The sequence below is a fragment of the Cricetulus griseus genome (genome assembly GCF_003668045.3).
Source record: "Cricetulus griseus strain 17A/GY chromosome 1 unlocalized genomic scaffold, alternate assembly CriGri-PICRH-1.0 chr1_1, whole genome shotgun sequence".
Taxonomy (NCBI): Eukaryota; Metazoa; Chordata; class Mammalia; order Rodentia; family Cricetidae; genus Cricetulus; species Cricetulus griseus.
Window position 1 is genome coordinate 24,904,268 of NW_023276807.1, and position 14,013 is coordinate 24,918,280.

Genomic DNA, 14,013 nt, shown 5'->3' on the forward strand with positions numbered 1-14,013 from the left:
GCGTAAGAAGGGACTTTGGGAGCCCATCCCACATGGAGGGATGCTCTCTCAGCCTTGATACACGGGGGAGGGCCTAGGCCCTGACCAGGATGATATGACAGACTTTGGGGAACCCCCATAGAGGGCCTTACCCTTCCTGGGGAGCAGAGGGGGGGATAAAGTGGGAGGCTGGTGGGGGTTCGGGGGAGGGGAGGGAGAGGGAGAAGGGATTGACATGTGAAACAGACTTGTTTCTAATTTGAACTGATAAAAAAATAATTTCTTGGGGAAAAAAAAGAGTGTGCATTGAAAGTACAGGACAATGTTTAACCCATTGTTTGTATTAAGATGGCTTGGGCAATGAAGGCTTAGAGATGTCCCTCATGGCTGAAGGAGGCTTTCCATACTTTCTCTGCTGGTGTCAGTGTGATGCACAATCAAACATACATGTTAGAATCTTTTTTTTTTTTTTGGTTTTTCGAGACAGGGTTTCTCTGTGGCTTTGGAGGCTGTCCTGGAACTAGCTCTTGTAGACCAGGCTGGTCTCGAACTCACAGAGATCCTGCCTGCCTCTGCCTCCTGATTGCTGGGATTAAAGGCATGCGCCACCAACGCCCGGCTTATGTCTGATTGTTCAATTATATTGCAAAGGGAAGTAGCACTGGCTATCAGCAGCAAGAGCATCATCTGAGCCATCTCTTTTATGGCTTAGTGTCTTATTTATGAATGGGGAGGCTCTAATGTCTGTTTCCTGGGGGTTTGGGCCTAAAGTATTAATGTTAGATTGACACCATTACACATTCAAAGGAAATTCCAACAAATCATTGTGAATTGTGGGAGACAGGCGGCGTCATGTCAAATACTAGGATTCCAGTTTTCATTTTTTTAAGAATGCAGTCTCCCAGGGCTCAGACTAATTGGCACGGCTGCAAGTTGACCATTAGAACATTCCTACACAGAAAGTCAAGCTGTTCCAGAGTTCTTAATCTTTTTGTTCTTTGAAAGGCTGGGGGGGGGGGCAAATTTCGGAAGAGTCTTGGTTGGGGAGAAGGCTCAATGAGTGAAATCAAAGCACATGCCATACAAGCATGAGGACCTAAGTTCGAACCTCAGGACAGGTGTAAAAGCTGGCCACACAGAAGGAGCGTTTCTACTGTGGGATGGGAGGTGGAGACAGAAAAGTGTTCAGAAGCTAGAGGAGCAGCTAGCCTGGCCTGTGCAGTGGGAAAATCAACAAAAACAGAGACCTTGAGCCAAACGAGATAGAAGGTGAGGCCTAGAGGGGCATCTGACCTCCACGTGGAATGAATGCCTTTATGGAAATGCAACAATGTGTGAGCTCCTGCATGCACAGTCCCCATACATCACAAAGCTAACACACACACACACACACACACACACACACACACGTCTTGACATGAAGCAAAGGTTAGTCCAATATAGGCATTAAGATACTTTTTTTGTTTCCCTGGGAATTCGAAGACCAAGGGCTGCATACTAAATAGTGCATAGTATAGAATATAGAAGCTAAATTCCTCTAGGAACTCCTTTCAGTTCTAATTATGCTCAGCCTCTGCCAGTTTTACAAACTCATATTTACTCAGAAGCGAAATAACTGTGGAACTAATTTTAAAAAAGAAATTAAACAATTCTTTTGTTCATTTTGCATTTCTGTACATTTAGAAGTGATTACTTCTTCCTTCATTACTGGCAGGATTAAATCCAATATTTGCCAGTATAATTTATTTTAAAAGATTTTTTTGTCCTTCCGGAAGTATTTTTAAAGCTTATTAATTAAATGGAAACTTTGCATGAGAAAGCTATTGTCTTATTTCTTCATTTCTGTTTATTGTTTATTTTTTCACTTCTGATCAATTGACTGTAGTAGATTTTGGACGAGGCTTGGAAAGCTAATTCAGGGTAACACCTGGCCTTTTAAACTAGGGGGTCAAACCTGGGCTACCTGCACTCCATTGCAGAGCAGGCTCTACAAGGGTCGGGCCTTTGGCGAGCTGCGGGCAGGTTCCGAGCGCTTGAGCCTAGCCCTGGGCAAGTCCTCAAACAGTGGAATAGCCAAGCATTCATTTAAGGTCCGGTGCGGGGCTGAGGCCAGCGAGCAGGCCGGCGCAAGGCTTCCCTCCCCGGGCCCTTCCTGCGGAGGAAGAAGCTGGGCGCGAGGAGTGGGATCCAGGCTCACTTCCTGTCCGGCTGGCGGGCGCCGCCTCCTCCCGAAGCCGGAGTGCAGGGCTTCCTTCCATTCCCGCGTCTCAGCGAGGGTCGCCCCAGCGTATCCTGGCCGAAACCGCAACTCCGGGAGTACTGCGCTAGGGTTAACTGCTCCAGGCTCGCACAGGGGGCGTGGTCGGTGATGCTCGCCTGGGGCATAGGGGCGGGACGGTCGGAGGACGGGGGCGTGGTTGGGGCGCGCGCCTTTGCGGCCGGGGGGCGGGGCGGCCGGGGAAAGGGGGCGTGGCCAGTGGCCCGCGCCTGTGCGGCCGCGCCGGGGAGCGGGCTGTGGCCAGGGGCGGTTCCGGACAGCAGGCCGGGGGCGGGGCGGTCGGAGGAAGGGGGCGGGGCCCGAAGTTGTTCCGCGCTGGGCAGCGGGGCTGGCGGGCGGACTGGGCCGGGCCGGAGAAGTTTTCGCTGCGGCTGCTGAGCGAGGGTGCGGGTCCCCGCAGGCAGTGCACGCCCGCTGCCATGGCTTTCCGTAGGAGGACGAAAAGTTACCCGCTCTTCAGCCAGGAGTTCGTCATTCACAACCATGCAGACATCGGCTTCTGCTTGGTGCTCTGCGTCCTCATCGGGCTCATGTTCGAGGTGAGTAGAGCCGGGAGGGGTGCTGCAGGGACAGGCGGTCTCATCTCCCGTGCACCGCGGTGAAGACACGAATTCCGTGACCTCATCTGGGCTGGAGCGCGCCTGGCTGTCCGGCACGTTATCTGCACCTCTGGCTTTGTGCACTATATCCACCCTGGCCTGGACCTAGGACAGTCCGGACAGCACCCCTAGCTCCTAGCTGGGCGGGCCATGCCATGCTTTGTCGCCCCCTTGGGCACCCACCATACCCTGCAACTCTCTCTCTTCATCTCTGAAATCCGTGCCTGGCCTCGAACCAATCGCAGCTCTGCCTTCTTGGCCCCAGCATTGGGGTTTCCTTTCTGGCGTCCCGGTGCCAAGCTGGGAGACTCCCAGACCCGCAGTAATTGCACAATCCCCCCTCCTCCCAAGTAGGGGCCGCCAGATCTAGGTTCTTCCACTGGGAGGGACGCTAGCCATTCTCCACCTCTCCTGTGGCTTTCTGGGCGTTCTTCATCCTAACCTCTGGAGCTTGCTCCAGGTGTTCACATGCGGCCCTGGCTTCATCCCAGTGGGGGTCTTCTACCACCAGCCTCTCTTTAAATATGAACTAAAGGGTTAGTTTTAAGATATCCTTTAGCACTTTGGTCTGTCCCTGTAGATCGATGTGTGAATTAGACCCAGAACCTTATCCCCTTTGCAGGATCTAGGAGAGGTGAAAGGTGAGTCTCTTGTAACTCTAGGGCCTGTGGGGTCGGAACAGAGAATGGGATCCTAGATTCAGCAGTGTGCTGGTGTAGGCCTCAGAGCTGTCTGTGTAAACCAAGGGTCAGAATCCAAAGGGCTGATGGTCCCTACTATAGAAAAGCAACGGTACTGAAAAGTGGGAAGGACCGGAGTGAGAGTATGAGTTTGCTGATATATATGTGTGTGTGTGTGTGTGTGTGTGTGTGTGTGTGTGTGTGTGTGTGTGTGTGTGTATCTTGTCTCAAGAGCACCATATGTGACATCATATGTGACATTCCCTCACTTTCACTATAATTTCCTCATCCTGAAGCCCCTGTCCTCCCTTGCTGATCTGCTTTCTGGGGGACATTAAGAAGCTGTACCGTTTAAAAGTTGGTTTAAAAGTTGCCTGACTCTCTTCTGCAGCTGCCTGGGTCTCCCTTCTGTTACTGACACAGGTTCTCTTTGGCTGAGGAGCCTGCCCTCTAGCTGGGGATGTTCTTTTGGTGGCCAGGTCTGGGCTGGATGCATGCCCTTGGCCAAGCTGTAGAGTTTGCAGGAGAGAAGCTGTGACTGGGGTCCATGCTCTATCGGTAATGCTGTCAGTTCACACTCCCCTCCCCTCCCCTCCCTCCCCTCCCTCCCCTCCCTCCCTCCCTCCCCTCCCCTCCCCTCCCCTCCCCCCTCCCCTCCCCTGCTATCCCCTCATGTTTCCCTTGAGCTTCTGGAGAATGTTTCATAGAAGTTTGACCGCAGCAGCCTCAGTTTCCTCATCATTGAAGAAACCATTAAAATGGTCTTCCTTACAGTCATTGTAAAGCTTAAAGTAACAAAAGCTATTTCTCCCTACTAATGAGAGAATCGGTTTCTTGCTCTTGGATCCTAGTTATTATTTAATGTAATGGCTTAATGAGAAGGCAGAGGACCTGCTCCGCTTAGCATTTGCTTTATGTCTGTTTGTTGCCCTCCATTCTAAGAGACTTCTCAGTGCCATGCTCCGGTTCTTGGAGGATGGGGCTGGAATGACACATATGTCAATCATAAACCTTATAGCCATGTGCTCCGCAGCTGGCCACCGTCTCTTGCTTAGCCTGTGGTTCTCTGCTATCTCTAGCATTTGTTAAGAGTTTTGGGTTTACCTGCGTTAGTGTTGTGCAAAAAGAGATGCCTAGTATTTGTACCCCGGCCTCCTTTGTTCACTATCTCTAACCTTTCAGGAAGCCCTTTGCGGTAGGTCTGTGGAATCTGCCAAGTGCAGGATTTGTCATTCCTAGTACCTGATGGAAGAGAAAAAAACAAGGTGGTGGTGGGGGGGGGGAAGGCCATTTTCCTTCAGGAATGGGCTTAGGTTTGTAGAACAGCCTTGGTGGCGATGCCAGCAGGCCCCGTCTTTTTCTGTAGTACTTTATTTAGCCCTTTGGGACTCACAGGACAGATGTTTCTTCCTGAAAATGCTTTGAGGATTCACCAGTCTGAACTGGCTTAGGAGGAAAGGGGCTTTCCCCAGAATCTCCACTATCAGAGATAGTGGAGTCTGTATGTAGAGCTGAGTGTGTATGTAGTAGGTCGACAACTGTCCGTTCCCACCTACTGACTGTAAAGAAATTGTGTCTGTATGTATGTGTGTGTGTGTGCTCGTGCTGTGCACGCACACGTGTGGGCTTGCATGCATGTGATCAGTTATCTTAGAACTCTGCTATCATTACTGAATGAGAACAGAAACATCCTGGAAAGTAGGGGGTGGGGAGACACCTCAAAACCTAGCATAGGATGAACTGAATATTTCTGGGATCTTTCCAAGGGTGGTGGTGGTGGTATGTGTGTGTTTATAGGTAGACATATAGTAGGGAGGTTTCTCTAGAAGTGAGGGCAGAAGGAGCTGGAGGGCAAGCTGGGAGAAAAATCATCAGGCCCGTGTGTTTGTATCTTGGGCCAGGCTAGGGTTCCTTCATTTGGGAAGCTGAACCAGGAAAATTGTATTTTAATTCATCGAATAGAATGTGACTTTTGTTGTCACCCCCCTCCCTAAAGTCCCCTGCCTAGTCTCTGCAGTTTCCTTCCCTCCCTCCCCACACCCTGGCAACCCACAGACTCCAGATCCACGTCCACCTTCCCTTGCTAGTCACCTCTGAGGCACTCATGGGTTTAGATTTCCCTCTGAGGATCCCCAGGGCTTTGGTTCTGTCTTTAGGGAGATGTTGACGCCAAATTCCTTCCCTTGGGATCACTTCCTTTTGGGAGCACATGAAAGGCTGTCTGGCCTGTTCCCCCAAGCCATGGCCAGACGCACTTTAAGTTTAGCTTTGGGTTATCTTATTTCCAAGGCAGGGACGGCTTCTTTCCTAGCCCAGGTTTTGTCCCATCTTATGTCTGTGTGGAGTAGAGCTGTTCTGTGCAGCCACTGCACTTGGCTAAAAAATGTCAGGAATGTGGAACTTTATTCCCCCCCCTCCTTCCTTTCCAGCTTTCTCTTTCTTAGCTCTGCTTGGGGAGAGGTGGTACTAGGGGCACTTTTCTTCCCGCAGTGAGGGCTTTCTTAGGCTGAGTGTGGTTCCTAGGGGTGTGGGTGGCCAGTTGGGATGTGTGTATAAGTCAGACGTGAAAGTAGCCCCCCCTCCCCTTCCCTTCTCGACCAGTGCCTTGTGCCACGTTTCCAAGCGAAACCGGCAGGGGAAGAGGAAAACTCTTTCATTAGCGAGTGGAGAATGAGAAATAGGGGGCGCCTGGAGGAGAGGAAGCAATTTCTGCACCACCTTTACAACGTCATCTCAAGACAGAAACTGGTTTCTTCTTCGGTGTTTGCAGCTGCAGGGCCATGTTTCAGAAGTTCTGAGCGTCACTTGTAGTTTTCATGTTTGGTTTTTGTATAGGCCATGCTGAGGATGTAAGGGTTTGGGACCCAGAGGACTTTGGGAATGGTAGATGGTTTGGGCTTTTAAACTTATTTCTGAGGCAGGTGTAGCAGGTAGCTCCTTTTTTTTTTTTTTTTTTTTTTCCAGGAACTACTTTCTTCCCTGTTCCTGACTCCACGACAGACTTGTCAGGAAGAAATATTTGCAGCACTTACAATGGAAGCCCATGGCAGGTGTCATACGTGTTTGGACTGGGGAGTGGGGTCTGTGGCACCAGTTCAAACTCATGGACACACCTGTGGGTGTCATAGCCTGCAACCAGACAGCTAGTCCTCTCTCTCTCTCTTTCTCTCTCTCTCTCTCTCTCTCTCTCTCTCTCTCTCTCTCTCTCTCTCTTGGTTTTTGGAGACAGGGTTTCTCTGTATTGTAGTCCTGTCTCTTAATGCTAGGTGAAAAGATAAGTTATGAATTGGCAAAAGATTTTTCTGTTGTGTTCACAGAAGAGTGTAAGTGGCACATAGGAACACCTGTGGATGTCAGTTGGTTTTTTTTTTTACTAGCTTCTAGTGAAAAAATGTCACTTTGTCAGTTTTTATAATTCCTGACTTTTTGCCTCTACTCAGGGAGCTTGAGACACTCTCTGCTGGGGATGCTAGAGGCCACCAGAAGGAGTCCCTCATCTTCATGGGCAGACCCTTGCTTGGTTGAATTTATACATGTGACACAGTGATCTGAGCAATGGAACAGAAGCTTGGTGTTTGAGTTTCTCTTGATCAGGATTCCAGGTTAACCCTAGCCTATGGGATGAAAGGGCATATTCATTATTTTTCCCTTGGCAAAAGTGGAGGATGGTATTGGTGAACTGGTGAAATTTTGACTACAAGTACAAGATGAAGACCAACATGTTAAGAGACCCGCCAGCACAGGGGTGCTTCACTGCTGCTTCCCTGGTCCCTCAGCAGTCACACTGATCAGGGTTGGCTCCGACTTCATTATTGGGTCTGAGTGTCTGCTTACCCCTCTCATTGAGAGCCCTGGCTGGCTGGATGTCATTTTAGGGATGATGTATTTTGAGATGGATACCTTTCTCCTAAATTCTGTTGCACTAGCCATCTAGCATCCAAATGACTGTCCCTGACACCTCTAATTCCCTCTTCTCCAAAGGATCCTTGTGCTGTGGCTGTGCCATACACATCAGGTTTTCTCTTGGACATTTGCCTTCTTACAACATGAGGTGTGGGCACCAGAGGGTCTTGGTGCTGTCAGTGTCAGCACTGGGGCAATAAAGAGTACAAGGAAACTGCCCTGGAAACTAAGTAGGTGTCGATTCTTTTTTGCACTCTCTGTTGTCTGAACCCTCAGTGACTTATTTCTCAGAGGCACTCTCTAGGCTGGTCACAGCAGAGCGACTTAGTCCCGACTGTTTGTGGAATAACATGTGTTGCTATGGTGAAAGCTTCAGTCTGGCAGGCATGGACTCCCTTTTTCTTTTTTTTTTTCTTTTTGATCTGCTGTGTCGTGGGCAGGGGCCCCAGAAATCATTCTGTGGCATAGCTGATGTACTGCTCATTCCCACCCTGATAAGTGATGAAGAGGTCTGATAAGAGTGGATTAGAATTCCCACTGACAGAAATGCTTTCTAATCGGTCACTGTGCTAGCTTTGGTGGGAAACTCTACTGATCCTATCTCTTAACCTTCTTATCCAGTGCTGTGTATCTGGTATCCATTGGTCCTAATGGTTAAAGCGAGGAGGGGTGGGGGAAAAAAAAACAGCAAAACTACAAATACGACTCCTGAACAGCTCTCCTTATTTCATGGGCAGGCCTTTATCCTCCAAGTACTCAGTTACTTTGCCCTGATTTACCTCTGCTGTCTCAAATGTCCCGCTGCGGAGGAGAACCAGACCTAGCTTAGGCACAGCTGGTTATGTTATGAGCTAACTGTGTGGTTTCAAGAGCTTTGCAAGGGGTTCTGCATGGTGTAAGTTCACATGGCTTTCCTTGCTTTTGAACAGAGGAAATGGGGCCAGATTGTGAGTTAGGGGTGTCAAGGCCTCTGGGCCCTCCAGTGAATTTGTTGGAGCTCAGCATTGTGAGGAGGGCTGCCACGTTGCCTCTTGATGTCTTCTTTCATTTGTCTGGAGGAACTGGCAGCATTTTGCATCTGTGAAATGTTTTACTGGCCTCACCCTGTAATCGGGATGGTTTATGGGGGTTGTCATACCCATCCAGAGCCTGGCTTCTAAAGAAGAGATTTGGCCAATGACCATCTACTGTAAGTTAGAGTCAGAGCCACAATAAGAATTCAGCAATGCCTACCTCACCTGTAGATTTCAGCTCTGATGCCCCCACGAATGGGCCATCTGTGGAATGTAGCCACAGGCGACTTTCCTTTCCTTTGTCTGAATGGATGTGTTTACTACCTGGAAGTAACATATATGGGCCGTTCCACTTGGAAGCCTTTCTGCCTAGAATGATCACTGAAATTCACATCTCCCTCAAGGAAACTATAGAACAGTGACCCAAATGTGCGTGTCTGTCATAAGTGGACACAGATGAATAGACAAGAGCATTACCCGCCACCGAAGTCCCTGCCTGCCATTATCCAACATCTGTGTGAGATAAGGGGTTTCTGGTTGTAGTTTGCTCACTGACCTTATCATCGAGTTAATATTGTGGTCATAGCTCAAGGGCACATCTATTTTATGAGTTTCTATTTTATGAGTTCATGACCTTAGAGGGCGACTTAAGAAATTATCTGCTGTTTACAGACGAGAAAAACAAGCCCCAACCCCCAAAGAGGTTGAGATATTTGCCCCAGACAATTAAAGTAAATGTTTCACAAACCTGGAGACACACCCAACCCATCTCTGGTGCATCTTCTGTGTCTCTACCCTGAACTCTAGACTCTTTGAAGGCCAGTCTATGTGTGAAGTCTTGAGTGGGGTGCATGATGCTGAAGAGTGCTGGACCCATTCATTTGGCAGCTGCTTATTAAATGGCAGAGTATTTGTGGTGTGCTTGTGCGTGCTCAGGGAATGCAGAGATAAAGAAGGTCAGGGTCTCATCCTCAAAAAGATAACAGTGTGGTACCCTAAAGCTGATGCACACAGCTGGCCACAGTGATACAGGCCAGTGAGCCCAGCTACTCAGGAGGCTGAGTCCAGAATGTTAAGAGTTCAAAGCTAGCCTGGGCAGCATCGTGAGATACTGCCTTAAAAAATAGAGCATGGGCTGTGATGTAGCTCGTTGGTGGGATGCTTGCCTAGCATGTGCGAAGCCCTCCACTCAAACTTGTGAACCATGGGGGTGAGGGGGCAGGGGAGGAAGCTGTGAAAAGGAGTCAGGACTTTTACTTGATGTGTATGACACGTGCGGCCTTAGACTTTTGGGCTGAACGTCAAGCCGCTGTGCTTGGTGGAAGAGCGTTTATTAAGAACTAGCACCCTGGTGGTGGGGTGTCAGGATTCTGAGAAGAGTGAGAACTTGCTGGGCACATCTGGCACCCTTACATCTGTTACTACTTTGAGGCAGGTCATAGGGGCTGCTATCAAAAAATCCCACAGGTTTGGGGGCTTTGCAAAGCAGCAATTCTTTATCAATGTTTTAAAGTCTGAGTAAATCCTAGACCAAGGCTCTGGCAGACCTTGTTTGGGGGAGGGGCTGTTTCCTGGCTTGTAGTGGCATATCTACAGCTTTACACAGCAGAGAGAAGGGAAGGAAGGAAGAAGGACAGAAAGGGGTGCTTCATCTCTGGGGTCTCTTTATTAAGGGCACTAAGCCCATTTATGAGGGCTTTGTAATTATGACTAATTACCCCCCAAAGTCCTCTCTAATGCCATCACACTGGGGATAGTTTTTTCAGCCTAGGGATTTTTGGTGGCTGACATCAAAAGTTCTGTAAGTAACAGGCTGAGTGGGTGGGTGTGTCTGTGTGAGCACATGAGTGTGCATGAGTGTGAAGGCCAGAAGTCAACCTGAGTGTCTTCCTCTATTACTGTCTATCTTTTTTGTTGTTGTTGGTTTTTGAGTTAGGGTCTCTCACTGAACCCACAGCTTAACGGTTTGGCTAACCTCGCTGGCCAGAGAGCTCTAGGATCCATGTGTTACAGTTACAGACACTTGCTTCCTTGGCCAGCTTTGATGTGGGTGCTGAAGACCCAAATTTAGGTCCTCATACTTGTGTGTTATGCGGATTACTGACTGATCTATTACTCTAACCTGTCACATGGTGTCTTTAAGATTTTTGTTTCCAGGACTGGAAATGAAAACCAGGATTTGCACATGCTAGGCAAGTATTGTACCACTACCCCCTACTCTTGGATTTTGTTGTTGTTTTCACTCTGTAGTCTTGGTTGACCTGGAACTTGCTATGTAAAGCAAGCTGCCCTCCAACTCATGGAGACATTCCTGTCTCTGCCTCATGCTTGGTTCCCTGCTGGTTTTTGTTGTTGTTTGTTTGTTTTGAGGTAGACTTTCACTAGTAGCATGGCTGGCCTTAAACTCAAGACTGTCCTCCTATCACAACCTCCCAATTACTGGAATTACAGGCATAAGCCACCGTATCAGTGGGAAAGAACTGAACTTCCTAGTAGAACTGGATTTTATAGCAACAGAGTATTGCTTAACTAGGCCATTCCACATCTTCATTATAAAGATAGTATTTTTTCTTTTTCTTCTCAGAGAATTTTTTTTAAGAACTTTTTTTTTTTTTTTTTTTTTTTACAGGGAATTCTACTGAGTGGTTCACCACCAGTGGGAAGATGTCTATGGTTACTAGGGAGGGAGAAAGATGTGTCCTCCAAGACAGTGGGTAGATCCAGATGGAATTTATAGTGCTGTCTCCCCAACCCTGCTGACCTCTGCTCCATGAAGGGAGGATGGCTTTAGTTAATCAGCACATACTGGCTTCTGGTTAGTACCTAAGGTGGTGCTGGAATCTTCATGAAGTGGGTGTTGAGTCAGTGAGAGCATGGCTCGTGTTTAAAGGGGCCACGGATAACCTTAGAGTAGTCTGGGAGCTCTTGGATATCTAGTCCTTGGGAAAATGAGCCTCGCCTCCATCAATTCTTAGAGTTCCTCAGGAAACCCCGAGGTCTGCTCCACAATGCTCAACTTCCGGCCGAGACGAATTCCTCAGAACTTGGAGCAGGGCTGGGATTTTCAGACCCGATACTTGTAGACATTAGAGTGTGTTTTCAACTTGCACTTGGTCCTGGATCAACTTTTCACCTCAGTGGGCAAGGGACAACTTGTCTGTATGGATTCTGTGACTGCTATGCGGAAGGGAGATGGTGAACTGACAAAGAATGTTTGATGGCTGATTTATTTATTTCCTTTTTTTTTTTTTATGAGCAGTTTTGTCTTTTAGTGTGGGCAAAAAGTTCGAGTTTTCCCCGGGAATGGATCTGTGGCTAGTGTCTTGTGGAGGTGGGCATCTGGTAGGTAGGTGTGTAGTAGAAGCGGTGAGCTATGGGACATGCATTCTTCCTGTAAATTGTTGTGTGGCCCCTGCATGACGCTTCACTTCCCTGGGCTGCACTGACTTTGTGGGGGCGAGGTGAATGGTTGGGGGTTGCATTGGCTCTCCTGTAGCTCAGCCGTGTCTTCCTACTATGGGCCTGTACAACATGGGCAGAGGATGAGCGCCGAGCCTGAACTGCCACGAAGGAAGAGGAAGGGGATTGAAGGAGGAACCTGCCTTCCTCTGCCCACACAGATTGTGACATTTAGGGTGAGCACAGGAGTGCCTCCGTTAGATTGAGAGCTTCGAATACTTCTCTGTTGATTTCATTTTTGATTTGGGCTGGAATCAGTTTCCCACTGAAGTTTGGGTTTGACATCTAATTCCAGTGTAGGGACATATAATTCAGGTAGGGACAGAGAAAGTCCATATTAAAAAGGAATCACAGTCTGACCCCTAATGTCTTCTCTGGGGTTGACCTGGGAGGATTACAGAGTCTATAGCATGGTCCCTGCCTGGGCTGACTGTCCTATGCACTTTGCTCTGCCAGGTCAGGTTTTGTCACCCCAGCTCTCTGAGTGTGCTCTGGGACCTTAGACTTAAAAAGCTACTTTTCACATTTAATGATAGATCGATGTGTGTGTGTGTGTGTGTGTGTGTGTGTGTGTGCCACTCTCTCTGCCTTTTTCTCTGCCACCTGCCCACATTGTGATCCCCCCAATCTAGTGTTCTATGGTGACCTTCTCACTCCATTTCCCCTTTTCTACTCTGACCAAGAGTGACATGCTTTCTTCCACACAGGATTGGGAATGGATACCACAAGACAAGGACTAGAGGTTTTTTGTTTGTTTGTTTGTTTGTTTTTGTTTTTTGTTTTTTGTTTTTTTTTTGAGATAGGGTCTCATTCCGGTCCACGCTAGCCTGAAACCCACTTCTGAGTGCTAGATTACAGATGGGAACCACTGTGCTCACTGCATCAGTACTTAGTGATCTTCTAATGTTGGCTCTCAAGTAAGAATTAGCCATTACATCTAATGTTTGAAATACTACACTTTCGGGAACCAGTGAGACAGCTCCATGGGTAAATGACCCTTGCTACTGAGCCTGATGACGTGTTCAGTCTCTGGAACACATATTAGTTGAGAAAAATGAGTCCTATAAGTTGTCATCTGACTTATATACAGGGAATAAATAGATAAATGTAATAACAAAATTAAGTATCGAATTTTTATTAACCCCCAAGTTATTCATACTTGTGCCTATCAAAACTGTAGCCTTTTAATTAGCTATCATCATACTTAACTGTATATAAATTAACTTGAAAAGGCAAAAAGAAACTCAGTTTTAGATAGAGACTATTTTGTTCTTGGATGGTGCTGCTTGCCACATTGCTTTCTGACTTTGCTTTTTGTTTTGCATAGTAACATGAGGAAGAGGTCTTTGCAACCTGGCTCTGTTAGGAAACTATTAGAGGCTATAGTGTACAGAGGTCAAGGTCATAGACCTACAGCTAGACTGCCAGAGTTTGCTTTCTGCTCTAGCCCTGCCATGTTGGTAAGTTATTTAACTTTTGTATGCCTCAGTTTCCTCATCCTTAACCCAGAATGAGAAGTCATATGTCATAGAGATGCTGGAAGCATTAATATAAATACGGCACATGGAGCAGGCCTCGTACATACTGCTTATGTTACAAAGTCAGAAAGTGTCAGAACCCAAGAAACAGGATGCAGGTCAGTGCTGATGGTGACCTAAACCCTTGCGAGGAACTCTGTACTCAGCCTGCCCTTCTAGTCTAGTTCACATCTTACCTGTACTTAACCTGAATACGTTTGTTGCTCGATTCTACGGTAGGTGTTGGACACAGGGTGTTGTGGATGCTAGCAAATTCTCTACCACCAAGCTAATGCCCTTTCTAAATACAAATGAATTTCGTGTTTGCAGTTGGGTCTCATCCCTAAGGTATCCCATTATACATTTGCAAATATATTCCAAGTTCTGAAGAAAGAAAGAGCCTATTTCCCAACCTGTTTACCGGCATAGGTTTTTATACATCCACAATAACTAATATTAGAGTTTGGGGCCTAGAAATGAATGGTCCTATTGGAAGTTAGGCTGTCCAGGACAGTTCATTTCTAGAGTCCCTGGGAAGCACTAGTTTTATCCCATTGAAATAAAAAGTAGAGCGTGTCTGCTAGC

At 47.7% G+C, this 14,013-nt stretch overlaps 1 protein-coding gene across 1 annotated transcript in view; it reads left to right on the forward strand.

Moving 5' to 3' along the window:
* The first annotated feature begins 2,563 nt into the window (after nt 1–2,563).
* Tram2 (translocation associated membrane protein 2) overlaps nt 2,564–14,013 on the forward strand; it is a 74,420-nt gene continuing 62,970 nt past the window's right edge. The window contains exon 1 of the mRNA XM_027392790.2: nt 2,564–2,796. Coding sequence (XP_027248591.1) covers nt 2,677–2,796 — 120 coding nt within the window. The 5' untranslated portion in view covers nt 2,564–2,676. The remainder of the gene's footprint in view (nt 2,797–14,013) is intronic.